The sequence below is a fragment of the Huiozyma naganishii genome, chromosome 2, assembly GCF_000348985.1.
Source record: "Huiozyma naganishii CBS 8797 chromosome 2, complete genome".
Lineage (NCBI taxonomy): Eukaryota > Fungi > Ascomycota > Saccharomycetes > Saccharomycetales > Saccharomycetaceae > Huiozyma > Huiozyma naganishii.
Window position 1 is genome coordinate 553 of NC_035923.1, and position 27,227 is coordinate 27,779.

The 27,227-nt window shown below is 47.0% G+C and overlaps 14 protein-coding genes and 1 non-coding gene across 15 annotated transcripts; 5 read left to right on the forward strand and 10 right to left on the reverse strand.

The window, feature by feature from the left end:
- Positions 1-461: 461 nt before the first annotated feature.
- KNAG0B00100 (uncharacterized protein) lies at positions 462-1,013 on the reverse strand (the record flags this gene model as incomplete). Its single annotated transcript, XM_022611279.1, has 1 exon — positions 462-1,013. One exon carries the CDS (start codon positions 1,011-1,013, stop codon positions 462-464), a length of 552 nt encoding a protein of 183 aa, XP_022462704.1.
- Positions 1,014-2,019: 1,006 nt separating this feature from the next.
- On the reverse strand, positions 2,020-2,841 carry KNAG0B00105 (uncharacterized protein; the record flags this gene model as incomplete). The annotated part of the gene is made up of 1 exon (XM_022611280.1): positions 2,020-2,841. The coding sequence occupies one exon, from the start codon at positions 2,839-2,841 to the stop codon at positions 2,020-2,022; it is 822 nt and encodes a 273-aa protein (XP_022462705.1).
- A 2,240-nt stretch (positions 2,842-5,081) lies between these two features.
- Positions 5,082-6,005, forward strand: MIR1 (Mir1p; the record flags this gene model as incomplete). The annotated part of the gene is made up of 1 exon (XM_022611281.1): positions 5,082-6,005. One exon carries the CDS (start codon positions 5,082-5,084, stop codon positions 6,003-6,005), a length of 924 nt encoding a protein of 307 aa, XP_022462706.1.
- Positions 6,006-6,273: 268 nt separating this feature from the next.
- HOC1 (alpha-1,6-mannosyltransferase) lies at positions 6,274-7,302 on the reverse strand (the record flags this gene model as incomplete). The annotated part of the gene is made up of 1 exon (XM_022611283.1): positions 6,274-7,302. The coding sequence occupies one exon, from the start codon at positions 7,300-7,302 to the stop codon at positions 6,274-6,276; it is 1,029 nt and encodes a 342-aa protein (XP_022462707.1).
- A 406-nt stretch (positions 7,303-7,708) lies between these two features.
- Positions 7,709-8,308, reverse strand: MOG1 (Ran GTPase-binding protein MOG1; the record flags this gene model as incomplete). Its single annotated transcript, XM_022611284.1, has 1 exon — positions 7,709-8,308. The coding sequence occupies one exon, from the start codon at positions 8,306-8,308 to the stop codon at positions 7,709-7,711; it is 600 nt and encodes a 199-aa protein (XP_022462708.1).
- A 343-nt stretch (positions 8,309-8,651) lies between these two features.
- Positions 8,652-9,293, forward strand: OPI3 (bifunctional phosphatidyl-N-methylethanolamine N-methyltransferase/phosphatidyl-N-dimethylethanolamine N-methyltransferase; the record flags this gene model as incomplete). Its single annotated transcript, XM_022611285.1, has 1 exon — positions 8,652-9,293. One exon carries the CDS (start codon positions 8,652-8,654, stop codon positions 9,291-9,293), a length of 642 nt encoding a protein of 213 aa, XP_022462709.1.
- A 314-nt stretch (positions 9,294-9,607) lies between these two features.
- Positions 9,608-10,039, forward strand: YAE1 (Yae1p; the record flags this gene model as incomplete). Its single annotated transcript, XM_022611286.1, has 1 exon — positions 9,608-10,039. One exon carries the CDS (start codon positions 9,608-9,610, stop codon positions 10,037-10,039), a length of 432 nt encoding a protein of 143 aa, XP_022462710.1.
- Positions 10,040-10,110: 71 nt separating this feature from the next.
- On the reverse strand, positions 10,111-17,661 carry TOR1 (phosphatidylinositol kinase-related protein kinase TOR1; the record flags this gene model as incomplete). Its single annotated transcript, XM_022611287.1, has 1 exon — positions 10,111-17,661. The coding sequence occupies one exon, from the start codon at positions 17,659-17,661 to the stop codon at positions 10,111-10,113; it is 7,551 nt and encodes a 2,516-aa protein (XP_022462711.1).
- Positions 17,662-17,925: 264 nt separating this feature from the next.
- Positions 17,926-19,287, forward strand: ARP3 (actin-related protein 3; the record flags this gene model as incomplete). Its single annotated transcript, XM_022611288.1, has 1 exon — positions 17,926-19,287. The coding sequence occupies one exon, from the start codon at positions 17,926-17,928 to the stop codon at positions 19,285-19,287; it is 1,362 nt and encodes a 453-aa protein (XP_022462712.1).
- An 835-nt stretch (positions 19,288-20,122) lies between these two features.
- CCT5 (chaperonin-containing T-complex subunit CCT5) lies at positions 20,123-21,793 on the reverse strand (the record flags this gene model as incomplete). The annotated part of the gene is made up of 1 exon (XM_022611289.1): positions 20,123-21,793. The coding sequence occupies one exon, from the start codon at positions 21,791-21,793 to the stop codon at positions 20,123-20,125; it is 1,671 nt and encodes a 556-aa protein (XP_022462713.1).
- A 211-nt stretch (positions 21,794-22,004) lies between these two features.
- RPA12 (DNA-directed RNA polymerase I core subunit RPA12) lies at positions 22,005-22,382 on the reverse strand (the record flags this gene model as incomplete). The annotated part of the gene is made up of 1 exon (XM_022611290.1): positions 22,005-22,382. One exon carries the CDS (start codon positions 22,380-22,382, stop codon positions 22,005-22,007), a length of 378 nt encoding a protein of 125 aa, XP_022462714.1.
- A 245-nt stretch (positions 22,383-22,627) lies between these two features.
- Positions 22,628-23,011, reverse strand: KNAG0B00200 (uncharacterized protein; the record flags this gene model as incomplete). Its single annotated transcript, XM_022611291.1, has 1 exon — positions 22,628-23,011. One exon carries the CDS (start codon positions 23,009-23,011, stop codon positions 22,628-22,630), a length of 384 nt encoding a protein of 127 aa, XP_022462715.1.
- Positions 23,012-23,181: 170 nt separating this feature from the next.
- On the forward strand, positions 23,182-24,462 carry NTA1 (amidase; the record flags this gene model as incomplete). The annotated part of the gene is made up of 1 exon (XM_022611292.1): positions 23,182-24,462. The coding sequence occupies one exon, from the start codon at positions 23,182-23,184 to the stop codon at positions 24,460-24,462; it is 1,281 nt and encodes a 426-aa protein (XP_022462716.1).
- A 305-nt stretch (positions 24,463-24,767) lies between these two features.
- On the reverse strand, positions 24,768-24,839 carry KNAG0Btrna10T. Its single transcript has one exon. It is a non-coding gene; the product is annotated as a tRNA-Thr (tRNA).
- A 747-nt stretch (positions 24,840-25,586) lies between these two features.
- ADD66 (Add66p) lies at positions 25,587-26,483 on the reverse strand (the record flags this gene model as incomplete). The annotated part of the gene is made up of 1 exon (XM_022611294.1): positions 25,587-26,483. The coding sequence occupies one exon, from the start codon at positions 26,481-26,483 to the stop codon at positions 25,587-25,589; it is 897 nt and encodes a 298-aa protein (XP_022462717.1).
- Positions 26,484-27,227: the final 744 nt, after the last annotated feature.

A 27,227-nucleotide genomic window follows, 5' to 3' on the forward strand; every position in this document is an offset into this window, starting at 1 on the left:
GCGGAGGTTCGTCGAGTTGTAGTTCCCACAGCAGCCCACATGTTTTTTTGGTTTAGCCCGTAGAAATGGTTCAGCTGTGGAGTTAAGCATCCGGAGATTACAGTCGCCGAAGTACCACCACCACTAGAGGACGACCAAAGGACCGCATACAATCCTTCTCCTCGTATCCTCCCGGCAGCTTGGACAAATTCGTCGATTTGGGAGAGATAATTTACAAGAACAACAAACTCTAATTTATGCACATCGATACCCTCTGCCACGTCTTTTGTACCGATGAAAACCCTTTTTAACGGATCCTCGGTAAACATTTGCATGGTATATTCCTGATCTGCATCGCTGAGTTGTTCATTAATGGAAAGTGGACCGTGTGCGCGTAGATTCCTCGTTAGTACATCTACCTGTTCCCCTTGTGCAGCAAACCAATATAATCTTTGAGGCTTCTTCGGAGGCCATAAATTGATTCACCAGTACTTGAGCCCTCTCCAGGCACGCCTCAGGCAAAACACACCCCCAAACCACTTGATAGAATTGGCCAGCGGCAGTTTGTGTACCAGGTCGTGGACATAGCATTGTTCACCCAGTGAAGGTTCCGTAGTTAACGGCATCTCGAATCCTAATCTCTCTAGAGCGGTCGCAAACCCCTGGCACCCTAAAGTGCTGGAGAGCACCAGAACCTTCCATGCCAGTTGAAGTTTGATCCTGCCAATCGATTCGTAAGATCCTGGGCGGATGCTAAACTCTGTTTCGAAGTTTTGAAACTCATCAATTACAACCAGGCCGAGAATTGTTTTCTTGGAAGTGCCGTACCAGTTGTTGACTAGTCTCTTGCAAAAAGCAGTTCCCATATCGTGAAACGCCCCGACATATACATCAGCGGACAGTGCGTCCTCTTCAACATTCAATCGATTCCTCCACAGCTCAGCTACATCCGCTACTTCTAACAAACCCTTGGTTTTTAAACGGGTAATCATATTGGTCTTCAAAAGAATGCGAGGCACGAACACAAAAGACATCACCTCAATTCCGAATTCCTCTTCTTCAAAGCAATCAACGAAATATGGAACAACGTTGTCTTTCCGAAGCCTGGAGGGCCTGCACTGGGACTAGTTTGTCCATACCGAGGTATACCTCGCTGGTCACCTCCTGTTACCCCTTTCGAAACTGAAACATTCCTGTGTAGAGCAGTCTACCTACGGGGATCATGCCTCGTATGGATCCATGAAAGCGATATTCGGGCTTAGTGCTGTCCTCCTCTGCCACTGCCACAACATCTGTTGTCATTTCAAGCCCTAGGAACGTATGCCACGCCAGTGTTATCTTGACGTTAACATCGGATTCAGAGCTCTCGTTTTGGCTGATGAGAGATTCGGGTACCGTATTGACTGGATCACTAGTGGTGTCCGTGTTCCCATCGTGCTCCTCAATAGCATTGGAGACGTGCATCATTTCTTCGACATTTGAGTTCTTGCGCATGAAGTAACTGATCCCAAGACGGAGCTCCTTGTAGCTTAGACGTTCCTCTTTATGGACTGAACAGGGAAACTGTATAGCCTTTTTTTCAAACTCCTTGCACCTCAGTAACTCTCCAGAAAGCACGTCAGCAAATAAAAAGATGTGAAGCACTTGCTGAGAATAATCTCTGCCCGAAAGCTGTCCACCAGCACTATTCTCCGTGTCATCAGAGTGAGCCTCGACCACCAATCCCATTTCACTGTTGAGATTGCAGGACATGCCCGCAAAATCAGGACCGACCACCTTATTGCGCATTGGGATGAGCATCACCGTGTAGTAGAACAAGTAATTGGAGGTTATCGCGTCAGGCAGCTTGGTTGATCTCTAAGGTACGTCGGGCGGATCTCCAGACAGCGGATGGCTGCATCAACGTAGAGGTTCCGGTTCTTACCAGAAAACTGTAAACGACAATCTGTGTAAACCGGTACGGTCCAGCTGCCGCGATATATATCATCCACACAATAGCACGAGCGCAGATGTTGATGAGACCGTAAAACCTTTTTCCTTTCATGAGCAGATACTGCTTGCCTCTTGCACGGGAGCGCATCTGCCGCGGTGTTTTCTACAAAGAGTTGACGAATCGACAGTTCCTTGGTCCTCGGAAACATCGATGGTCCGGTCCCTGAGCAATCGGCGCGCAAGAAAGTCCACGGTCAGAACATTATTGAAAAGCTCTCTAGGATCCCGCATTGCATTGTTGAACTCGCGCTGGTGGTCGCTGTACAGTTCCACAAGGTACTCGTTCGATAGCTTCTTGTCTCCCACGGTGCACTGGAAGGGTCCGAGGTCTTTGACCACTTTGCTTTCCCTCTTCAGCTGGTCGCACAGTAGAGAGTGCGTCTTAGTAAGCGACACCCACGCCTGCGATCTTTTACCGGTGAATACGTTGCTAATATCCTCGTTATCGTGCAAGGTTTTTGGGTACTGAGCAGCAAACATTATCCATGCCTGCACGGCATGCAGTACGCGGCGGAGGTCCTCTACGCTAATAAATACTGAGCGTTCGTCTGTTGTCTTTTGGTAATTAAAAGCGGCGAGTTGCACCAAAAAAGCGAAGTACTTTGCGTAGCGAGCGTCAGTGACAATCTCCGACCAGTACTGTGCGTACGTTTGTTTAAACTCTCCTGTAATCTGCAATCCGATCCACAAGTCAAAAACTGGCACTGGCTTTGAAAGTCCCGTTGCGTGGCTGAGCATGTGCGCTACTGAGTCGTAGTACAAAAACGGCGACACTAGTTGAGCGTATTCCTTTTGAGTGTGTAGTGGATATTTGGGTGGAAACTCACTAGTCTGTTCGTGGAACACGCACCAAGTGTGCCGTACATTCATGCCTGAGTGAACGTTAGAATAGCATCCAGTGAACAAATCATAGACGGCAGTGCTGACGTCCTCTCGCAGGTTCCCGTACGCGGTGAGCAACTTCAGGTCTTGGGACAACGACACGGGCTGAAGTTTCAAAATTCTATTAAAGAATCCACTTAAATTCTGATCATCAATACCCTTTCTGAATTTGGGCAGAGCGTAGGCTTTAATGTTGCTGTCATCGATACGGTACTAGTACTTTGCCTTTTTGGACATAGGCTTGACGCGGACCACCGGAATCTCAAACGACGCATCTTTCTTTCTTTTAACTGTTAAATTTAAAAGCGTGCTGTGCAAACCGGTCTCGTCCTTGTATACTCTCCTCATGTTGACGGGCATAAACTCGAAGAGCAGCTTCAAATCGCATGGGATGAACTCAGACTCTGTTTGGTCGTACATTTCTTCTAAATCGACCAGGTCATGTTCATCCAATGGCAGCCTTTTCCTTCTATGAGTTTTTCTGTCCGGATTAAATAAGAGAACTTTAGTGGGTTCCTTCTTTTTGTTCATTGTGCTACAGACAAGATACCCATCAACGATAGTGAACCTTTTGAATATGTTCACAACTCCACGCATGTTCCTTGACTTCGCACTGTCTCAGTGCCTAGAAGTAAAGTGATGTATCGGCAAATGTTGGCATGCACTACAACTATCACGAACACTAACAACACTTTTAATAGCTGCTCCCTCCACGGCGACACTGCCCATCAACAACTATTTATTTGAATCTTTTTTTTAGCCTCTGCGGTCGTTGACCCAAAAGGGCTGTTTGGCGGTCGTGTTCCAAACAGAACGAGGAACTAAAGGGCCCAGCTCTTTGTCAAGCACCATGGATTTTGCTCTAGAATGTAATACCCCAACTTGAATCAACGTATTACCTTACCACATCGTCAAATGAATCTTAACTCTTCAACTGCTCATTATTGAAGCAGATATATATGCCTATGGTATTGACAAAAAACAGCGTGCACTTTCCCCGATCGTTCAACAAGGACATACAGTAAAATTTAAGCTTAAAATGATACTACCGGTTATCATCAACTATATCTCCTGCGGTTGATCATGAGGTAGGGTTTTCGACCATCATTTTTGGACCAAAACACGCGCTTGTCTCAACGTGATTCAGGTTTCTTGACCCGCGTGGAGTGACCGATACATAATCAATTGTAAAGCTCAAGCAAGACAACTACCATAACCAACCTACAATTTTATCTCAGGGTATTTAATGATGCCTATTGTTTTTTAGTTACTAATTTGACTCACGTATCACTTATCTGTGGCCCATCTTGGTATACATGCAACTGTGCCACAAATAAGTGTTGTCATTGAGAGCGTGAATTATGGTAGCGGGCACACATTAGAGAGTCCGTTGTGCTTTCTACAAGTAGATGTGGATAAATTATGGATCTCCCGTTGAAACGGACCCAGGACCTGTCACCATATGAATTTCAGTAAGTGCTCTCATCCCCATGCGTGGGGATAACCCTTGTGGCATGGGGATTGCCATGATATCCGGAACTGATATAAACTGGAAGATAACCGCACCGGCATCTTTCAAGACAATCTGGGACCGACGAACTAAGACAAACTCAAACAAGCAAGCATAGCTGATATAACTTTCAGAATTACGTATACGGCAAGAATACCTGTCGTAGTGGTAATCAAGGGGGTGTCGTTTGTCTGTGGCGTCTGCAACTGTCTCTTGCTTCAGCTCTCTACTAAACTTCAAGCGGGTCGCAGAGGTGCATATCAGCACCGCAGTGCACTCTACAAGCAGCATTCGCTACCGTATGTACCTAAGGCGTTAAGTGTTTTCACTCGAACTAAAGCGGACCGGGAGGCAATGAGCAAGACCCAGTGACAGATCCCATCGCCGCACGGGATCATCGCCTTGGCACCTGCTGCTGCTGCTGTTGTACGGGTCCCAGCGGGTCTTAGCGGGTTCCAGCGGGTCCCGACCAATCACGTCAGGCGATGCCCGCAGTTCCCGCTTCGAGAAATCGGCGCTTTAAAAAAAATTAGAGCTGCGTCTTGTATAAAAAGGCGATGGTTCCACACACCTGGGGGACTTGGGTGCTGTTCTGTCTCTCTGGTGGTTGATAGAGAGCACCAGAGGCAGCGCTGACAGCAGAGTTACACAGTTAACTACACTGTATACAGCACATAGTATCCGATAATATTCCCTAGACTTACGCGCACGAGAAACAATGGCTGATAAAATTCCAGAATACGCCGCTTCCGATTACTTGAAGTTTGCACTGGCTGGTGCCATCGGTTGCGGTGTCACGCACAGCTCGCTGGTTCCTATAGACGTTGTCAAGACGAGGATCCAGCTGGAACCCGCCGTGTACAACAAGGGTATGGTTGGGTCCTTTAAGAAAATCATCGGTGAGGAAGGTGCCGGTGCGTTGCTCACCGGATTTGGCCCCACTTTGCTGGGTTACTCCGTCCAGGGTGCGTTCAAGTTCGGTGGTTACGAGGTGTTTAAAAAATTGTTCATCGACACTATAGGCTACGACAACGCCGTGCACTACAAGAATTCCGTGTACATGGGGTCTGCAGCGGTTGCAGAATTTTTCGCCGATATCGCACTGTGCCCACTAGAGGCCACCAGGATTAGACTTGTCTCTCAACCAACTTTTGCCAACGGGCTTGTTGGTGGGTTTTCGAGAATCTTGAAGGAGGAAGGTGTAGGGTCCTTCTACAGTGGGTTCACTCCTATTCTTTTCAAGCAGATACCTTACAACATCGCCAAGTTCCTGGTCTTCGAACGTGCATCTGAGTTGTATTACAGCATTGTCGGGGCCAAGGACTCGCTATCGGGGGCCATGGTCACCGGTGTTAACCTCCTTTCCGGTTTGACCGCCGGGTTTGCCGCGGCAATTGTATCCCAACCAGCAGACACTTTGCTATCCAAGGTTAACAAGACAAAGAAGGCACCCGGACAGTCCACCATTGGTCTGTTGGCGCAATTGGCAAAACAGCTGGGTGTCGTGGGCTCGTTCACGGGTCTGCCAACACGTCTAGTGATGGTCGGTACTTTAACCTCTTTGCAATTCGGTATATACGGCAGTTTGAAGAAGACTCTAGGTTGTGGTCCAACTATTGAAATTGGTGGTGGTGGTCACTGAAGAGAGAGAGACAGAGATGGGGCCGCACTATGTAATATAAACCTGGTTAGATGTTCAGCCCGAGTGTCCAGACGTTTGCACTGTAAATAAAGCATGGTTGGACATCCTTTCACTTGGGAGGTACGCTTTCATCCACGATGCTTTACTGTAAAGTTACTATTATACATCGTATATATATCTATGTGTGCGTCTATTTTCATTGATTGCAATACAAGAGGGTTCTTTAGTATCGTGACAAGTATTCACTGTTAAGGGAATGTCCTTGGCGTTACTGCAGTTTCTGTGGGGCTGATGGATCCTCTACTTTGGGGACCGTCTTCCAAAACTTAGCACCCTCGTGTGTAGCGAAATACATCGATTTATTAGGGTCATCTGAGGAGATCTTGTTCGGCGCCTTGAGGGAGAACTCTGGGAACACGAGCACGTCACTCAGTAGTTTTGGCACCGCTAGGTTGTGGAATTCTTTCCATGTGACCTTCTTTGTCACGCCACTTCTCAAGTAATCGTTGAAGTACGTGAATAAAGCGTCTGTCCAGACACCAGACCCTGTCCAGGACATGATGTTGAGATCGTTTCTGAAATTCAAGTTAAGTTCCCCCCTCATCTTCCTGTCCAAAGTGGTTTCGGTAATATGCGCAACAACCTCTCTAATGACCGGGTGCCCCGGTTTGGCCTGTATGATCCATGTGCCGAATTGTAATCTCCGGACATACTCGTTTCTCCAAGTGGCATCTTTGGCGTCGTGTTCGATACCGACAACGAGGCCGATCTTGCCCGGGTCCATCTGTGCAGGTACCCAGTTCGGGATCGGTTGTAGAGGGACAGTGTCCATGTCCGCGTAGAGACCCCCACGGGCGAGTAGAATAAGGTACTTGAAGAAGTCGATCTTGAGGATCTTGTTGGGCAGCGAATTGTACGCCTCCAAGACGTCCGGGATGGACGCGTAGTAGTGGCGCACTAGCGCACCAGCGATGTTATCGTTGATGATCTCGTGGACAAATCCAGGGTTCTTCTCGTCCCAGTTGGCCCTGTTGGATGCAACGTCTTCGACAAGGACGCCCTTGGAGTCCTGCATCCCCTGCGAGGGCCACGTCTGCCAGATGAACGCTGGGAACCGTCTGGAGCTGTCGTACTCAAACGCGTACGCAAGTTTCTCCCGCAGTGTCGCCTCGTCTGGCAGTTTCTTGAGCTCTTTGATCCTACGCTCGAGCACGCGGCGCTGCTTCTCGAATAACTTCGCTTGCTCGTCTTGCTTGAGCCGCATCTCCTTCGCGAGCAACTCAAACTTCGCCATCATGTCCGCATCCTGTTTCTGCCCGTTTGCGGCCGCGTTGATACTCTGTGTGATCTCCTTGGGCAGGTTCTGTAAGATGCTCTGCAGATCCGCTGCCCTCGAGTTGTTCAGCAGCCGTGCGGCCAGGAACAAAGCAGGCCACCTGCCACAATCCCAAGCAGCGCACGTCTCCCGTTCCACTTAGATCTCCGCGACTTTGCCATTGCCTGAGTGACTGAGTGACTGATCTAGTTATCTAGTAGTAGTCGTCGTCGTTGCAGCGCTGAAGAATTCGTTCTATTTAAAGAGTCCTTACATACAGTCACATGATGGGTTGGTATCGGTCCCCAAAGGGCGCAGGGACCATCTCCTGGAGCCATTGACCAGCTTACGATGCCTTGGGATGGTGTCTCAGAGGGGTTGCCCTCGACTAAGCAAACAGCGACTTGTCGTGCACTTTGAAGTTGGATATAATCTGTTTCAAAATAGTGAACGCTGCTGCAACGCGTGGTGGGACTGCTTCATCGTCACCGTCACCGTCCTCGATAGTCCCCTGCAGGGTCACGTTTATGCTGATTACGACGTCTGTGGCAACGTCTTCCAGTCGGATGAGGCCGATGCATGATACAACGGTCTCTGCCCCACTGCGACCGCTGCCCCGCAGGGGTACCTGCTCAACGACAATGGCCGCCTGTGCATGATGCTGATGCTGATCTTGCTGCTCCATTTCGAGGACCTCCCGCTGCAGCAGCCTCCACTGCCCACGGGACCCGTTCAGTTCGGCGATCTCGCCAACGTGCACTCGCAGAGCCTCTTCGTCACTGTCCGCGTCGACCCGCTGCAGCAAATCTACGAGAATACTCTCGTCCTCACCGAGCCCGTCCGTGCACTGCGCTACCTCGGCAGCCGTGCGACTGTTCACGTACACCTCCTGCGTGTCGGGCACCTCCCGCAGTAGCGAAACGTCCAGAAACCCATCGGGGACCACCGTCGAGACGGCCCCGCCGTACAATTGCACCGTCTTCAACATCGAAATCAAAACCTGTGAGCGGGGAACCGTGTGTCGCGTCGACTGACCCATTCAGCAGCAGGCATCACCTTGGTCGTCTTCGTCTTCGTCGTCTGCCATACATATTTTTGCTGCCAGTAGAGCCACACGGGCACATGGGCCAAACCCACACCTCTATCACATGGATCCGGGCACGGCAACAGCAGTTGAAGAGGAACACAGGGCTGCTGTGCCGTGTCGTGTAGTGTTGGGTATATATAAGGGTGTGCTACTTCCTCTTCTTCTTCTGCTCGCCTGATATTTAGGGAAACGGTTCCATCAACGACACAGATCCGTAGCAGTACGTGCACCAAATCTGAGCAGGATGGACGGTTCACAGGTTGCAGAGTTTGTTAAGCGGGTGCTTGTGGATGTGCGTGCCGTGCGGTTTGACGAGCTGCACTTCCAACGGGCCGCCGCTTGCGTCGTGTTCAACCCGGTCTTCTGGAACATCGCCGCCCGGATCGAGTACAAGACGCATTTGCTGACGCGGATCACCGGTTCCCCCCGCAGAGGGTGCTACCTCTTGGCTGTCGTGATCTTCTCACTAGGGATCCTCAGGGATCTGCTGTTCCAGCGCGCTCTATCGTTTCAAAGTGTATCACAGACACTTGTGCAGCAACCTTGGTGCGCCAAGATCGGGTACGGGTGCCTCGCGCTGGGTCAATTGCTTGTGTGCACATCCATGTACCAACTGGGCGTCACGGGGACGTACTTGGGGGATTACTTCGGCATTCTCATGAAGGAAAGGGTCACCACGTTCCCCTTCAATGTGTGCGACAACCCGATGTACCAAGGGTCTACACTGTCCTTCCTAGGGATCAGCCTCGTCAAAGGCAGCCCGCCGGGCCTAGTTATTGCAGTGCTCGTCTATGCAATGTACAAGATCGCATTACGGTTCGAAGAACCCTTCACGGCCAAAATATACGCCAAGAGAGACCGCGACGTGCAGAGCAAGTCGCAGTGATCCAATTTATATAGGTGTGCTCGTCGATGCACACCGTCCGTTTACGTAGTTGTATGTGTAGCTAAGCAGATGATCTTGAGTGAAAGTTCGAGTGAATGAATTGCGGGTCTTGGTGGTAACCCACACCGTCGTACGAGCGCACTGTGTAGCAACCGTAGTTGTAACCCCCCGGGGAACCATCTCTTGAATCTTTTCCGATGCCTCATCGCTCATCAAATACCAAATATAAGGACTTTTTTAGTGACACCCATCTTTCTTGACACGCACAAGAACAAGTCCATGAGACGTCACAGAACTGCTGTCCTGCCCCGACGATGAGTGACGGATTGATGGATGATGTCTGGGGGTCCGAGGACTCCGATGCTGAGCTGAAACTGGCCGCGCAGGACACGAACAAACTGAGAGAGCAGCACTCGAAGAGAGGTTACCTTGATGGCATCGTTGGGTCGAAAGAGGTCAACTTGCAGCAAGGATTTGACGAAGGGTTCCCTCTCGGTGCAGAACTCGGGCTGCAGGTCGGGCTTATCATCGGAAAGTTGCAAGGATTGGTGCTCTTGCACGGAGCGCAGGACGCACACTTGTCGAACAACTTCAAAGAAGCCCAGCGGGAACTGAAAATCAACTCTGTCTTGTCGAAAGAAGTGTTCGACGCAGAATACAATATTGCATCGGACAGCCATCCCCTCGTTGATAAATGGGCAACCATTACGGCGAAATACTCGCAAACGTACAGCATCAAGCAGTAGATAACAAGAACACGAGCTCGAAGAAGAACGCTAACTTATATGTAACACGCTACAAAATTTTATATAGATCTTCACCAGAAGGGACACCATCCAACGTAATGTTGGCACAGGTTTTCTATCGACATCGCCTGTTGCAACAGCTTGTCTACCTGGTCGGCAACCTCTAACCCTTTGAACCTGGAAATATCGTTACCGGTTAGCTTATCAGTGATTCTCCTGAGCACCAGCAAAGCTCTTGCGTTTCTGATTTCGGCCTGCTGCTCGCTCTCTAGTTTACCAGCCTCCGCTACCGTAATCGCACCCTTCCGCAGCAATTCGCTTGGATTAATCAGGGGCAACTGGATCCCGGTCTCCTCGATTATCTTTTCAGTCGGTAAGTCAAACCCCCAGTGGATCAAGGGATCAAAGGCAAACGCCTCTAGGATTGCTATCAGCGACTCCTTGTTGTCACGCAGCACACGCATCACATTCTCGCAAACGATACGGAAACTACCCTCGATTCCACTCACCTCCATCGCCTTGATCAGCATCCGGGTCAATCTGAAGGGCACCTTCTCGGGGAACTTCTCCCGTAGAATCGCCGCCTCAAAACAGTCCCCAAAATCAATATGGATGACCTTTCCGGTGATTCTGTCAAGCATCAAATTGCTCGGATGACGATCCCCAAGACCCAAAATGTATCCGACCATCGACATGACAGCCAACGATCTTGTGAAAACAGTTCTCCTGTCCAACCATGCTTCAGACGATTTGCTCTTCAGCCACAGAACCTGAGCCAAATCTTGTCCTTTTGTGTTATCCATCGCATACTGGAACACCTCAATCTTTTCTAGCAACGTCAAACTATCGTAGTCAGGAGCCATTTGTAACATAACCCAGTGTTCAATATTCAGGGGCACCTTGTTCGCATCCCTGTGGTCTCTGATCAAAACGTGGAATGTGTCACTGTAGGGAACCCATCCCAGTATACCTGATTTCGGAGACAGTGGAATCGCAGGATACTTCTGAATGTCCAAATGTCTCTTGAAACATTCTGCATCGTGGCCCAGTAAGGTATTTACTAGTCCAAACAACTGCATCACCAGACTGTCTTGCCGTAAATCTTCGTGACCCTTTAGTACGTATTGGTAGTCCTTCCCGTCGTTCCCCCTCACAGAAAATTTCCTTGGTCTCTGCTTCGAGGAGATAACTGTAAATATAGGGTCGAAATACGATATGCTGATAATAGGCTTTCCGATGACGTATGTCCCTGGGACGGCCATCTCTAGATCCTTAGCTAGCAACAACTTCGGAGAAACATGTTGTAGGTCTAACGTCTGTAACTGGGGCAATTGCCTGCTGATCCGACGAAACACGTTATAGTAAATATCCCAAGCCTGGTTCAAGTTACTAGTATCCTTGGACCTCTTGTAGTTCAGGACCCATTCGTAAGCATCATTCAAATCCCTTGAAAACATGTTTTGAAAGGACAGTTCCCGGATTGTTTCTGGCTCGCGCTTCAGCAGTTCGTGCAGTGGTTCCAAAGTCGCAAACATTTTCTCAGTATTGTGCTCACCGAAAAACTGGCGGCTCGCATCCTCTAGCCCTTCATACCACAGTTCATACCACAATACAGCAACACGGATCAATTCGTCGCTGACAAGTTCAGCCTGTATTACAAGCTTTGTACTGTGTAACTTCATCTTTTCAATGATCGACAAAGCCGCCTTTTGTCTAGAAACGGACTCCGACTTAATTGCAACAATCAGTGGATTCACCATCACTTGAGGGTGGGCTTTGCCCAAATCTGATAGCAACGATAACAAAGACCTGCTCACCGTTTCGTTTGGTTGATGGATACGAGAGATTAGTTGAGGAAGAACTTCGAGCCAATTGTCGATCTTGATAAGTCGAAATCCAGCTTGCATTGCGTCTGCCGCTTCGTCCTGGCCCCCGAAGGTAAACCAAAGGGTCAGTAACCTCAAAGTGTCTTGTAAAGAGCTGGTCGATGATAAGGAGATGGAATGGAAAAAACCTTTAATGGCCGGAACAACATGTCGCTGGATTAGCTCTGTTGAAAACATTGTGCTGTCTTTATTCAAATTGTCTGTTCCTATTAAACCAGTTCCGTTAAGCTCCATATTTTTCTGTAACAGTTCGTTGCTTTCATTTTCTGGTTTTTTGACCGCCGTTAATGATGAAATAACATCAAAATTGGCTAGCGCCCAATTGTGCCAAGCTTTGTACCATTTGCTGTCAAAGTGTGTTGCAAGTAGGTAAGAGCCCAGAATAGCATCCGGATTTTCAGCTCTCCATTCCGGTTGCAGAGCTACCCTCCATTCACCTTGCTTTAGAAAACAGCGTGCTAGCAATTTGGTATACTCTTCAACGTTTGCGACGAGCAAAGATGAGCTTTGGGTGAGATTTTGGGCAATCATGTTACTAGGATCCAAGCCTAAATCATGGGCCATTTTAGAGGTGAACCCAATTAGGTAACGCAAAGCTTCTTGTTGTGAACCATTTGCCCATAAATATTTCAATTGTGCATACACCACCGGTGGAGGAGCTTTTGCTGGCATTACTGGCAAACCGTCTGAGGTGTCATCAAGCAAACTGTTTAGGGCTTTTTCTGCTAAATTCAATTTCCCAGATTTGCGGCATAGGTTGGCAAATTTGATCCATATCTGCATATCTTGCTTCGGTTTAACTACAAGGGATCTCACTTTAAGAACTCTCTGCCATATATCAACATTTTTTTGACAACCTAAAAGCCTCTTGTTCCAAGTTTCCCTCAAAACAGTTCTCTTCTCCGAATTCGGTGGCAGTTTCTTGTATGATATTATTTCTTCGAGTTCCGTTATAAGCTGTGTTCTGACAACCACGTTGTACGCACGATTGTAACTTTCGTTAATTAGTGCCGAAATTTCTGTAACAAGTAAATCCCTCGCATTGAAAATATGCTTCTCTGCATCATCAAAGTTATTCTCGTGGAGATTCAAAACAGCACTGAAAAACTCTCTGTCCGGTGATAAAGGTTTCATGGCAAAAATGTACTTCTTGATGTTATTCCAGTCGCCAAGACTCCACGCAGCCCCAGCAGCTAATGGGGCAATTGATTTCTGCATGGTAGAATCGGCCATATCCCATTTGTCTAACGCCACTTTCGAAAGGTTGTCCCAGTCGCTCAGAGCGTGGAGCGACCTCATGTGGCCTATAACGACTTCCGTTGAGGTTTCGCCTGCCTCGGCACGTTTGGTGTACGCCTGTAAGGCGTCATCCCAACGTTGAAGCTTCTCGTACCAGGTTTCTTGTAATTGCAAATTATGGTGTTTTTGTGCAAATTTCAGGATACCAACAGCGGCATCGTTCTGATATATTTGGTTGTTAATACTGATCAACGATTCCACAATTGCATTATCAATAGGTTCTTGCACGAACTTTACCTCTTTGAAATGTAGAGCCTTAGCATAAGCATGGCACATCTCTGCATATTGCCCCAGTTTTTGTGATGGTATAGGCAATGGTTTATCATCATGTTCCATAAACTCTACAAGGTTTAATAGAGTTTGGTGGATCTCAGGCGGGTTTTGGGGCGACGATAGCGCCAAGCATAGCGATTGGATTAGGTCCTCTTGATACTGCGTGAACAGCTCATTCCATATACTTGCAAAGGCGGCATTGATCAATTCCTTTGCTAATGGAGGGTATACACCTGCCAAGCCGGCGCAAGCCCTTAATGAATGCGATGGAGACTCCTTTAGAAGCTGGATGGAGAGTCTTCTCAGCCATTCCTGCCAATCCTCTTTAGTTCTCTGTTGAGTGCAATCCCAGGTGCTTTTCAACAGAGACTGATTAATTTGTAGTTTCTTCGGCTCTTGTTCAACCTCATTGTTCTCTTGAGAACTCTTTTCAAAATCTTGATCAAGAACTACAGCAGGTGGAAGCGGTTCCTTATTCAAAGTCTTGTGAACCAGCTCGTCGTAGACTGAGTGTTTAATGTTGTTCTTTATCAAGGCCTTGTTGACAACAGGAATAAAAACAGTAAACTCTTCGTTGAGCTGAAGTAAGAGCAAAATTAATGTATTCATGGTTAAGCGAATTGTCTCCGGGTCACGGGTGTCTAACGAACGAACAGAGGTATGAACAATCCTTGATGACATGTCTGAAAGGCTGATGCTGCGTGTTAACTTACCCAGCGTTATAATAGCAGTGCGTTTCAAAGAGGTAGTTGAAAATTCTGCCAATTTGATTATCGTTGGAACAATCAGGTATGTATATTCCTCTAGATTGTCATCAAAAGTCAACAAGCAATGTAAAATGGCGATGGATGCAGTTTTGTCTGGAGTTTTATCGCCTTCCAGAATGTTTAAAAACTGGGTTAGTGTCGTAGGGATGTACTTTCTAAACTCCATCTTCAGGGCGCTGCATAACGTTTCAATAACGGTTATTATAGTCAGCTGTAATTTCGGCGTTTCTAGGTACTTTTGTATGACGGTCAGTATTTCATCTGCGTGTGGCCGTATATGTTGCTTAACGATCGATATCAAAACGCCCATCTGCTGAAAATAAAAATCAAGGAGAGAATAGGAGCAGGAATTCATCACCTCTATCATTGCGGGTATGATTTGTCCTAAAAATGTAACACAGCGCAGTTTTAACGTCTGGAAAATCTGAACAATTGCCTGAATCACTGCAGTATGGTGTGATATCAAGGAATTGTCTTTCAATATCTTCAAAAGGATCGTTATTACGACCGTGGGGTAGTATTCGTCGTTAGAAGGCGATACGTTTTGCATCAACAGCGCAATATCTATTGAGGGCGTGTTTTGTTCCAACGCCATGCTATTCTTTGATGTTTCTTCAACTTCCCTGTGTTTGTAGGGGTCTAATGCCCCCAGTGTTCCAATGAGCCTAACAGTTTCCCTTTTGACGTTTTGGGTGGCTTCTGATTTCAGGATATTAATCAGAACAGTTAGGATTTCTGGAAAGTCAAGAAACGGATCAATGACATATCCTGAAGATGACGAAAGCTGTCCAAAAGCTTTTAATGCGGCATTCCGCTTATAGGAGTTCGACTGATCTCTCAAGGCATTGATTATCAGGGGCATCAGCTCTTTCAAATAACCGAGCATATCTTTAGCACCAACTATTGACAGTTCACCGACGGCCTTCAACGCCGTAGCGGAAACAGACGATGAAATATCTTGCATTTTCAGTATCAGGATAGTTAGGATTGGGTCAATATATGGTTTGGTAATTTCCTTAGTAGAGCTGATTAATGTGTAAAGCATTGTTAGGCATTCTTCATTTTTCCGTGGTATCTTCACATATTTCAGTTCGGTGAGTAGTTGTAGCAGAGCTTTTCTCAGGGACGGTACAACATAAGCCGGATTGACAGAAGTAAGTCTACCAATTACTCTCAACACTTCCACCCTGATCGCAAATACCTCATCATTTAGAAGTGCAAACAACAGCCGTATGTTTTCCGGCTGAACTAGTTGTACATCAAAACAAGGGTTCATATGTCTTACAATCTGAAGCCTAATTTCTGGAACCATATCTGTAATGGCCACAGTCAAAAGTTTTGAGAGAACCTCTGATACAGCGTTTAATGAGTTGGCAGATGTTTGTCGACATATATCGTCTCTTACAAACAGGTCACAGGATGTTACCGCTGCCAGCTCGCGAACACGGGGGTCATTGTGTTCTATGTATGATATTATTGTGCCTCTCACAAATTCAGTCATTGGATACTTGTAGTTTATTGTTTGTAGCATGCAAAGGGCCTGGATAACGATCTTGGTATCATTTGCATCGTCATTAATTTTTCCTTTCTGGCGCAGGTCATTCTCGTTCCTCCATATACGGGCAGTTTTTGCGGAGAATAGTTTCAAGCCTGAGGGAGACCCCGGCAGGCAAAATTTATTCCCTGATAATGTGCATGATATGAGATCCAGTAGTCTACTACTGATTATGGGCTCCAATTCGGGAATTTTTTCATTAATCGTCTCGAGAGATCTTTGCATATAATCAGACAATGGGCAATTCAACATACTATCCAATAGGCTATCATCAATTTGGCGAGCCATCATACTTCCAGAGGCGATGGCAAGATTGGCAATGCAATAGAAAGTTTCCCTTTCAAAGTTCATGCGGTTTTTATATTTCATATTCAATGCAGCTCTAATAGCATCTAGAATGGCAACGATATACGGGTCAATCGCGATACCGACTACGGCAGCTATATCCCCTATGCATTTGAAGATTAGAGGTAAATCCTTTTTATTCAACGCGCTTATCGCCGGGTTCTGTAATTTTTTCAACAAGCTAAGCATTGTCTGATCCAAATAGTTGGCAGAGAACTGGGACACGTCGTTCAGTGCGAGCATGGGCAGTATATTGTACGTTTCCTCTCTGATTAAGTCTGTTTTAATGTCTCTGAAATTCCAAGAAGCCTGGAATATTGCGTCGTAATATTGGGCTAAGCACTGGTCCCCGATTCTTAGGGCAACTTTGTATATCAATAATGAAGAATGTATCGATTCCGTAGTGTGCAATGTGAGCTCGTGAGAACACGAGTCAAGAAGCCTTTCGATCCATTGGGTCAATAAGACTCTGTCTCTCCTCTTAACAATCAGAAGGCAATTCTCCACGGTTTTCGCAGCGTCAGCTCTTAGCACGGCTCTACTATCCCGCAACGCTCGCCATATATTATCCAGTATGGTGGTCACATATGGGGCAACTGTGTACGGCGAGTTTGCAGCCAAAGCTCCGATCAGCAATATGGCCGCATGCTTCTTGTTTTCCTGTTTTGAGTTGAATATGGTATTTTCCGGCGACGTGGTTAGCCACTCTGTGCAGTTCTTGATCTCCATTTCAACGAAATCTGACATCAGAGGATTCCCCGGGAGTGCCAATTTCCACATTGTATCCGCTGCGAGTCTCATCACCTCTATATCGCTTGAAGGGATCAACGCCCGCAGCGCATTTGTCAACTTCATTGCGTTTCGTGGGAGCTCTTCGATATCTGAGTAAAACCTGATCAGAGCGTTCACGGCAAGTATCCCGCCTATCCGCTCGTTTGAGGAGCTCCCCTTGATCATGGAAACGACCCTATTGTTGATGAAGGACTCAACCTGCTGAAAGTCCTCCGCGGACGACTCCCGGGCGAGCAAAACAATGGAGGTTTCCAGGTATTTAACCGCCACAAGTCTCTCCTCCGTGTGTGGACTCTTTAACTTCGCCATTATCGAATCCAGCATGGACAATGTCGCGTTCGGGTCTGTACCCAGCAGATCCGGCTGCGCGGTGAGCCCCAGAAACGTCTGTTGCGAGTCACGAGCCCCGTGTTCCCTCACAGAGGCTGCCAGTGCACCGGACTGCGACACAATTCCACTCTGTACCAAGTTGAGGGGTACCACCCTCGACATGCTCCCCACGGCATCCTCTCCATTCAATAATTGTCCACTGTACTCCATATCTCGACAGTTTCCTGTCCCTCTTTCTCCAATTCTTGATTGCCACAACCAAAAACCGCACACAAGGCAGTGGATACAGCAATTTGCTTCCAAGTACCGCGCACCACGTTGATAAAGAAGCGGTCGAATGCTGGTTACCCAGTGATATTTCACTATCGCGGTCATCCTCTTGTTCCTCTTTTTCCTGAAATTTTTTGAACAACGAAATAATTCGATATTTCACTGGAACAGACCCCTTTCAACAGAGAGAGAGGGCGAAAATTAAGTTGCTGCGCAGTATAACACACAGCATAGGTCTCCCCAGCCACTCAATCTGCTTGGTTTGTGTAAGTTCTGGAAGATTGCACTCAATTGGGACGAGGGGAAAGCTGAGAGAAATTAGCGTGGTATCAAGAGACATTTTATTCTTAAAGGAAACTCGTGGAAGCTATGTCTTACTTAAATAACCCAGCCGTTGTGATGGACAACGGTACCGGGCTGACCAAGTTGGGTTTTGCAGGCAATGACTCGCCCTCTTGGATTTTCCCAACGGCGATTGCGACGTCGCAAGGTACAGCTACTGGCTCGAACAAGAACAAGGCGCAGGCTACTGGCGGGTCCAACGCCGGTGGTAGCAACCCGTACTTCGGGAACTCGACGTCGGCGACCTCTTTCAACAACCTTAGCTCGCAGATGCTTATGTCCAACAACTTGGCAGGGAAAAGAGGTACCGAGGATCTCGATTTCTATATCGGTAATGAAGCTCTGATCGCCTCACAAGGTGCCTCCTACTCGCTAAGTTACCCAATCAGACACGGGCAGGTTGAAAACTGGGACCACATGGAGAGATTCTGGGAAAACTCTATCTTCAAGTACTTGAGAACGGAGCCGGAGGACCACTTCTTCCTGCTGACCGAGCCACCACTGAACCCACCGGAAAACAGAGAGCAGATTGCTGAGATTTTCTTCGAGTCCTTCAACTGTGCAGGTCTTTACATCGCTGTCCAAGCTGTGCTTGCCCTTGCCGCCTCCTGGACGTCGTCCAAAGTCGTCGACCGGTCTCTAACAGGTACCGTCATCGACTCCGGTGACGGTGTCACGCACGTGATTCCTGTTGCTGAAGGGTACGTCATTGGTTCTGCGATCAAGAACATCCCAATCGCAGGGAGAGATATCACGCAGTTCATTCAGACTTTACTGAGAGAACGTGGTGAAGCTGACACGTCGCTGAGAACAGCGGAGCGTATTAAGCAGGAGTACTGTTACGTGTGTCCCGATATCGTTAAGGAGTTCAACAAGTTTGACAGGGACCCTGAGAAGTTCGCACAGTACGTTGTCGAGAATCAGGAGAAGACGCAAAAAAAAGTGGTCGACGTCGGTTACGAAAGATTCCTGGCTCCAGAAATCTTCTTCAACCCAGAGATTGCCTCCTCCGACTTCTTGACACCATTACCTACTATAGTAGATCAAACAATCCAAGCATGCCCCATTGATGTCAGAAAAGGTCTTTACAACAACATCGTGCTATCTGGTGGCTCCACCATGTTTAAAGACTTTGGGCGCCGTTTGCAAAGAGATCTGAAGTCAATTGTCAATAACAGAATTGCTCAGAATGAACTGTTGAGCGGGACGAAATCCACTGGTGTTGATGTGTCAGTGATATCTCATAGAAAGCAAAGAAACGCCGTTTGGTTTGGTGGCTCCCTTCTGGCACAGACAGCCGAATTCAAAAGCTACTGTCATACGAAGAAAGATTATGAGGAATACGGTCCTGAAATAGTGAGAAACTTCAGTTTATTCAACATGGTGTAACTCAGTATCTATATATATAAATGCACTCGATTAAAAGAAGCTCTTTTGGACAACCTTTAGAGGTATCTGTGGGATTTGGCCGTACCCTGAACTTTTCTATAATTTAACAAAAGAGCCGAAAGCTGTTTGCGCTCAGGTTTGGTATGGGTAAAAGAAGATTAAGCATGAATTCATCCCGGCATCTGCTTTATCTCCTTTACTGGTTGCCTCTTTGTGCGACAGATACTGCTTGTCGAAAGCTTTTGTTTTGTTGAAAGCGAGACGCAGCTGGTTTGCCATTTAATGCAAACTTCCCTTAGCACTCTCCGTCTATTAGTAAAGGGAAAAAGTTTGTCAAAAACTCTACGTAACTTTAGTCCGATGAGTTTAGTTGATAAAAAAACTGGCAAGAGCGGTTTAACATCAAGAGTTGAGAAAGAATATCCCAGATAATTTGTAAAGTTGAAAGATCTGTGCTGAGGAATATAGTAATCGCTTCCTTTCCATTACTGTATTGAAAATCAAAATATCTTTAGAAGTAAGGTTTAAGCAGTAACTAGATGTGTCACATATTACAACTCTACGGTATGAGATGTCTTTACGTTTGTTAACATTGGCATATGCTGTAGTCCTTCAATATTTCCAGAAGTCATAAAAAATTCCACTGTTCCCATAATCAATAAACTAAAAAATTCAGTCACGTGAAGTAATACCCTTAAGTTCCACAGCACATTGACGCAACCAAAATGATCTATTATATGGTAGTTTACATCTTGAAATATGCGTCGAGAAAGCACATCTTGACTGTGATCATCAGACGGTATATATATATATATTTGTTTTCCGGTGATCCTTTCTAATATTCGTCCTTCCCGCTTATGATGACGTTATCGATCTTTAAGATCATTCTGCACAACTGCGTTGCCAAGAGGATCTGTTGTTTCTTGCCAATGTATGGATCCACTACGAACAGTTCTTTCATGTCAATAGTACCTTTACCGAGACAGTCGACCCCAGCGGTGGATATCTTTTCGTTGATCTGCTTACTCTTCAAGTTGGTCAAAGTTTCGATTGGATCAAGACCAGAATTCTCTGCCAAAGTCATGGGAATAGTATCTAGCGCGGCTGCGAAGGCATTGAACGCATACTGGCCAAGCCCGGATTGTTTGTCCGCTTCTTCGGACAAAGCCAAGGACATTGTTATCTCTGCGGCACCACCCCCATACACTACACGGGAGTCCCTAACCAGGTTACGGACGACACATAGGGAATCGTGCAGGGCACGCTGTGCCTCGTCGACTATCATCTTGTTGGACCCACGGATGAAGCATGTTACCGTTTTGGAGCCCGTATCTTGTTCTATAACGAGCATTCTGTCCTTCGTGGTACCGAATTCCATTTCGTATATCTTACTACAGGATCCCAGTTTGTCGGCTGACAGGTCTCCGAATCTGGGGACGATACGGCCGTTAGTCGAGATGGCAATCTGTTCTAGTTCTTGGCCACCGACCCATCTGACCGCTGGCAGTTCGTTTTGCAGCAACAGGTGGTTTGCCTCGTCGTCGAACCCCCATTGACATATGACCACATCTGCACCGGATTTTTTGACGTCGTCTATCATTTCTTTGAATTTGTCCTGTTCGTACGATTGTAGTCTGTTGTACTCCTCCACTGTGGAGATATCCAATTTATGTTTAGTCTTTGGTTTAGGAGGCTCGAAGGGGCAAGTCAGAATGGCCAATTTGACATCTTTGGCTCCCTCCTTTGGCAGCACCATTTTAGGCATCTGTGGGTGCGAGAAATCCTTATCGAGGATAACCCCGTTGATCAACGTGGAGTCAAGCAGGGACCCACCTACACGACCTTGTAACTTGATAAGGTCGAAATCGACATCTTTCCTGTCTTTATCCATAACTGCGGTGACTGCGTCAACAGCCATCTGTGCAAACTTATCGTGGTTTTTCGAGACGATCTTGGACCCAAGGGACGTTCTCGCCGCTTTGAACAAGTGCTGCGTGAAAAGCGTTTCGTCGTTCCCGACATCATCTGTGGTCGATTCCAAATGGGCGACACACAGTTTCGCTGCCTCGTCGAACCCGTTGGCAATCTTGATCGGGTGGATCCCCTTGTCAATGAGTTCCAATGCTTGGTCCAGCAGGGCACTCGCCAACACAACAACCCCAGTGGTACCATCACCAATCTCATCGTCCTGTGCCCTAGACAATTGCACTAGCAATTTAGCGATCTCGTTGTTCAATTCCATCTGCGACAGGATGGTCGCCCCGTCATTCGTGATGGTGATTTCCCCATCTGGAGAGATCAAAATCTTGTCGAGCCCTCTAGGCCCCAGCGACGTCTTGATAATGGATGCAACAGACCTGGCAGCCAGTACATGCGATTTCTTCGCCTCAATGCCGTGTTCCCTCTTCTTGTTCCCCTGGTCCCTCACGATGACGAAGGGTCTCCCCATCTCGTCCTGTGCCATGATGGCATTGGACATATCCGGCATTTGCATAGATTGAGCCATTGCTGTGTGGTTCTCGTCTCCTCCCCGTGAACAAATCACACTCGCCGTCCCAACCCACCTCTATAACCGATCAATCTCTCTTGCGATGAACCGTCAAATTTTTCTCTGTGTGTGGCTAATATTACATCACTCTATACGACGCTATACAATCTTTATATGTAACTGTGCACGGCGCGATGACCTTGGCTGCGAGTCCCAGGAGTCGGGGGGATCAGTTATTGGTTCTGAACTTGTACCCGCACGACGTACACGTGTAGAACACGGTCGCACCTTCGTCTGCAGACCGCAATTGCAGCGTGTGGTACTGCATCTCGTCGTTCCCACACTGCGGACACTTCTCCTTGATCGTGGCCCCCTCGCCCAGCTCATCCTTCTTCAATTGTGTCTTCACCACGGACTTCTTCGACCGCAGCGCGGAGGGGAACGCATCCTCAGCGGTCGTCGTGACCACTTTCAGATTCGAGAAATCTGCCTTTGGGTACCTCGCCTGGCACTGCGCGCACTCGATGCTGTCCCCGTGCCCCGTGCTCGGGTTGTCCAGCAGGTTACCGCAGTCAAAACAGAATATAAGAGAACCAACAACAGACATTGTACGCTAGACTGCTGGGCTGTCAGGACTCCAGGCCTCCCGCCATCCATCTCTTCATCTCCCCAGGCCCATCTTCCCATCTCAATTTCACTGCGCTGCGAATTTTCCAAAAAATTTTCAGTGCAAGGAAAAAAAGAAAAGAAACAAAATTCTGGGTGTACCCAAAAGGGAAACAGCAAGTTTGAAATGACGTATTTCTCACGTGAGAGGCACGTGACAGTGGCTTGCCAGCCTTGCCAGGTGCCTCACCAGCCGTAGCGGCGTCTCGAGGTCCGCTTGGCCTGCTGTAGTTGTTCGTTACGGGCAGCAAGTGCTCCCTCGTTCATCTGTGCGTTCTGCACCAGCGAGGTCAGCTGGTTCTTGCGGTCGTAGACCTGAGTGATTGGCTGTGCGGTGTTTGCAGTGGGCGTGTTGGCGTTGGTGCTTGCCCAGTCCAGGATTGACCGCGTGGCAGTGTCGTCGTCTTGGACACGTTCCTGTGGTCGAGTACTGTCTCTGTGTTTGCTGCCCTCATAGCTGGTACCGTTTAGTTCAGCAAAAGTGACGGGCTCGTAGCTGGGTTCCGAAAGGGCAAGGCTCGATCTACTGAACCCGCTCTCAAATATCTCATCTGTTTCGCCACTGTTCATCTCTCGGAAATCGTAGACGGTAGTGCGGTCTCGCTCTGTCTCTCGAGGATGCACAGTCTTCTATTCGAATTTTCCAACTTTTTCTCTCATTCTATCGTAATATAAGGTCTGCAAAAGACATCATCGCTTGAAGATACTCTCGGTAGCTCCCCAGCAAGTATCCGCCGACTATGAGTATCAGACTTTTGGTGAAACTGAGGGTTGCTCTCGTTCAATTGAACCCGCAGGTTGGCCGGTTGGAACAAAATATTGCACGCACATGGTCTCTTCTTCGCAAATTCCAGGAAAAGTTGCAACCTGCCCAAACGGGTGAGAAGATGACGACGCCGACGCCAGATCTAATGGTATTCCCAGAGTTTGCATTGACAGGTTACTCCTTTCACTCGAAGGAACACATTTCATCCTTTGTTCACAAGACTAAAGAGAGCCCATCTTTCCATTTTGCACAACAGGTCTCGAAGATGTTCAGTTGCTACACGGTGATCGGGTACCCTGAACGTCACGAAAAAGAGGGCAAAGTCCTCCTGTACAACTCTGCATTGGTAGTTTCGCCGAAGGGCGAACTTGTATTCAACTATAGAAAATCGTTCCTTTACGACACGGAGTACGAATGGGACTGCGAAGAGAACCCAAACGGATTCGAGACTTTCTCGCTTACGTTCCCCGGCAAGGGGCAGACACCTACTGGTGACAAAATTGATGTCACTTTGAAAACGAGCATTGGTATTTGCATGGACTTGAGCCCTTATAAATTTGAGGCACCCTTTAACCTTTTCGAGTTTGCTAGTTTCAACTTGGAGAACCGTTCAGAATTGATGATTTGCCCGATGGCTTGGCTCCATTCGAGCTCAATCACAAAGATGGATAAGTACACTGAGGAGGAGAAACTGGAGAAGATGGCTGCATTGGAAGATAATTTGAAGAGACAGTCACTCCCCATCTTTGGATCCCAAAACGATTTCCAGCTAGATCTGGACAATAGCAACACACCACGAACAATGAGCAGAGATGGGCCAGACGTCGACCCGACGTATGGGAAACTTGAAGAACCAGATATGACAAACGTCAACTACTGGATCTTGCGGTTCTTGCCCTTCATTGATTTGAATATCAGGGAAGAATGGTATAAACAGGGGATTATCAAGAAGTTATTATCAAGAGAGCAGTCTGATTTGCTCGGTAGCACGTACATGGGTGCATCTGCTCGGGCTGCATGGGAGTTTGCTAATTGTAACGCAATCTTACTGTTGACAAACAGATGCGGTGTGGAAGATGGTACCACGGTCTACGCTGGCAGTTCCGGGGTTTACAAATTCAACGGATCCATGGATCCCAATGAATCAAACATAGACAGCATGAACGGATCTGTCGCTTTGCTAGGTAACCTGGGTAAGGGCAAGGAGGGTATTATACTTCGCGATTTGGAATTTGATGTCACGAGAGAACTGTAGAACTGCCGCTGACTGTAGCTCATGGTGCCTTTTACAAGAATAAAAATAATATAAAGCATGTAACGTATCGCTGTGTTTACACTTATTCCTCCATATATATTCAGAGACTCTTGATATTGGTTTACAGAGTGTATGGCTGAATTGCGTTCGCGTTACCATCTGCTAGTTAGCAAGAAGGTGTATAGCGGCCCCTGTCACATCCAATATGGAGAATATCAGGGCACACTTAACTTAAAGAGAGTATCTGGGTGTGGTGTTAACCGGACATTGTGCAAAAAAATTCCAGAAAAAAAAACAAAAATAAATGCCTCCTGAGGGAATTGAACCCTCGATCCCCGCATTACGAGTGCGATGCCTTACCACTTGGCCAAGCAGGCTTTTTTGTTGTTTTTCTGGGTTATTCGAAACCTTTTTAACTAGTAGAAAACATAAGGAGGATATATCTTTAGTCTTACATTTTGCCACTTTTGTTGGCCTAATATTCTTTTTCACGGTGTCTTTTAGCTATTTTACAAATTTTAGAATGTTTGAAATCTTTCGTAATCTTAAATACCCAATATAAAGGCCTTTAAGCAGCGAGAATTGTATATTCGTACTACCTTTTTCTGTCTTCATTAAGTGGACTGTTGAAACTCTTTTGGTGTGGTTACTTGGGGATATGTGTTACTGTTCAAATACACCAACTTCTCTTAGCTCTCTTTTTTGTGCAGCTACCCGAAAATTGGATAAAACTATGTCGGGTTATGGTTACTTCTCTCATAAAAAATAAGAATGAAGATGCCTTGTATAGTGAGTTCCTTGTTGCATTCTTGGCTGGTACATTTTACAGACCCCCTACAACATTTTGTCTTCCTGAATGAGAGTAATTGTCATGAAACACCTCGATTTTTACTATTCTTTACACGTTCTTTACATCGGTATGGACAGAGATCGCCAAATAAAACCGGGTCAGTTCCTTGTGTAGGCGATATTTGGAAAAAAGAAGCAAGCACCTACTAAGTAAGAGCCTTCGAAAGGTGAACACATCGTATAACATTTTGGAAGAAGGGTGCAAACCTTGATGAAATTGTTTTTGAAAAACTTAAACCGGTATACACCATACAAACAGCAGACTCTTTGATATATCAAATGTAGATACCTTCGTCCATTGTAGAAGGTACACTGTTCAGTCCATACACACCCTTCCATGACACTGGCGTTTTAAACTTTTCGATCTTCAAAACCGGGGCATCTATCAATTGGGGCAGATGTTCGCACAACAGCATTGCATCAACCGAATTGTCCCCCTCGTGAACAAACAGAGATGCGTATTTAATTTCCTTCAAAGTGGTCATTGAGGGACAATTCAATATATGGTAAGCCATTTTGAAAACCTGCTGGCTGGTGGAGATTTCTTGTAACGGGCTGTTCGAGCTGAACGTAAATAGCGAGTTTGTGTAATGAACTGCGGAATCTGGGTCCAGCTGTAAGTTGAGAACCGTCTGGAAATTTTCGATCATGTCCGCAATTGATTTCACTTGACACACACCAATTGAAAGGTTGCTAAAATTCCCACCGGTTGCTGCACCGAGTTCCGCCACTGCACCCCTGGGCGCGGCAATATCGTCCAGCGTCCCGTACGAGTCCAACACGGTGACGTTCGTAGCCTGCAATTCCTGAATAAGCGGTATTATAACCTCCATAGTGAAACTGTTGATGTAACCCTGCACTATAGGTGTCCTCTGCTGGACTATGTATACGGTTTTATCCTTGTTGGCAAACAGTTCCAAAGCGGATGAAAACTTCTTGGTGGCCAGATGGTCCCTATAGAGCTGTGGAGTATCTGGCCCAAGAGATCCATTCCCCTGTAAATCATCTATAGTGTAGTCCAATGGACCCACAAACGGATGCAAGTACGTGGAATCCAGATCCTGCACGAACGAAAAGTCGGCGGACAGGGAATGTAAAATCAAATCTGTGGCCAGCTGGGGAACGTTCCCCGTTGAAATCAAGGGCAGTACCAGTGTTATCGAGGAAGACATTGCTTGTAGTAGTAACGGGAAACCCAGGATATAGATCTGAATGGGCCTAGAGTCCTTATTTAGAGTCCCTCTTCATCGCTCACGTTGTATGCCGTGCCACTACATATATACAGTGTATTTTTCTTAACTAAGACGCACCTTTACTGTTCGGGTAAAAAGTGCATTTTGCGTCACAAAATCGACTGGCACAACTAACAATGCTGCTGTGGGGGGAGCACATAGGGTTCCCACAGCCATCAAGCTTCCCATCCTGTTTGCTGTCTCCAAGAGTGTATCGGGAACTGCTTGTAGTACTACTTTTGTATATTCATATATAGTATTTTCCTTCTTTCTATTATAACGGTCCAGAATAATTTTTCTCGTCCCCCTCAAGAACCACAAGACATTTCCAGACGCATTGTGCCTCCCGTACCAAAGTCAGCCTGCTCAGACGGCCTGCTGACCGGCAAAGGTGCAGTGTCGCGCAACTCTCGCGGACGGCCCCGCCGTCGACGGTGACATCCAGATTCTTCATACTGAAAAATTTCCCTCAAAAAGAAAACGATTTTGTGGAAAGAACGATTTGTGGAAGATACAGAGACAGCGAGATAGAGAGTTAGTTGAGTTATTGTTGAGGATTGGACACTGTTTCGATTGCCTAGGAGAGTATACGCTTGAGTTTGAGTATTGACTTTGGTTAGAACAAGTCATATATTTCTCAAATCTTTAAACTTTTTCTTTGCATTGAGGAGGAACGACATAAGA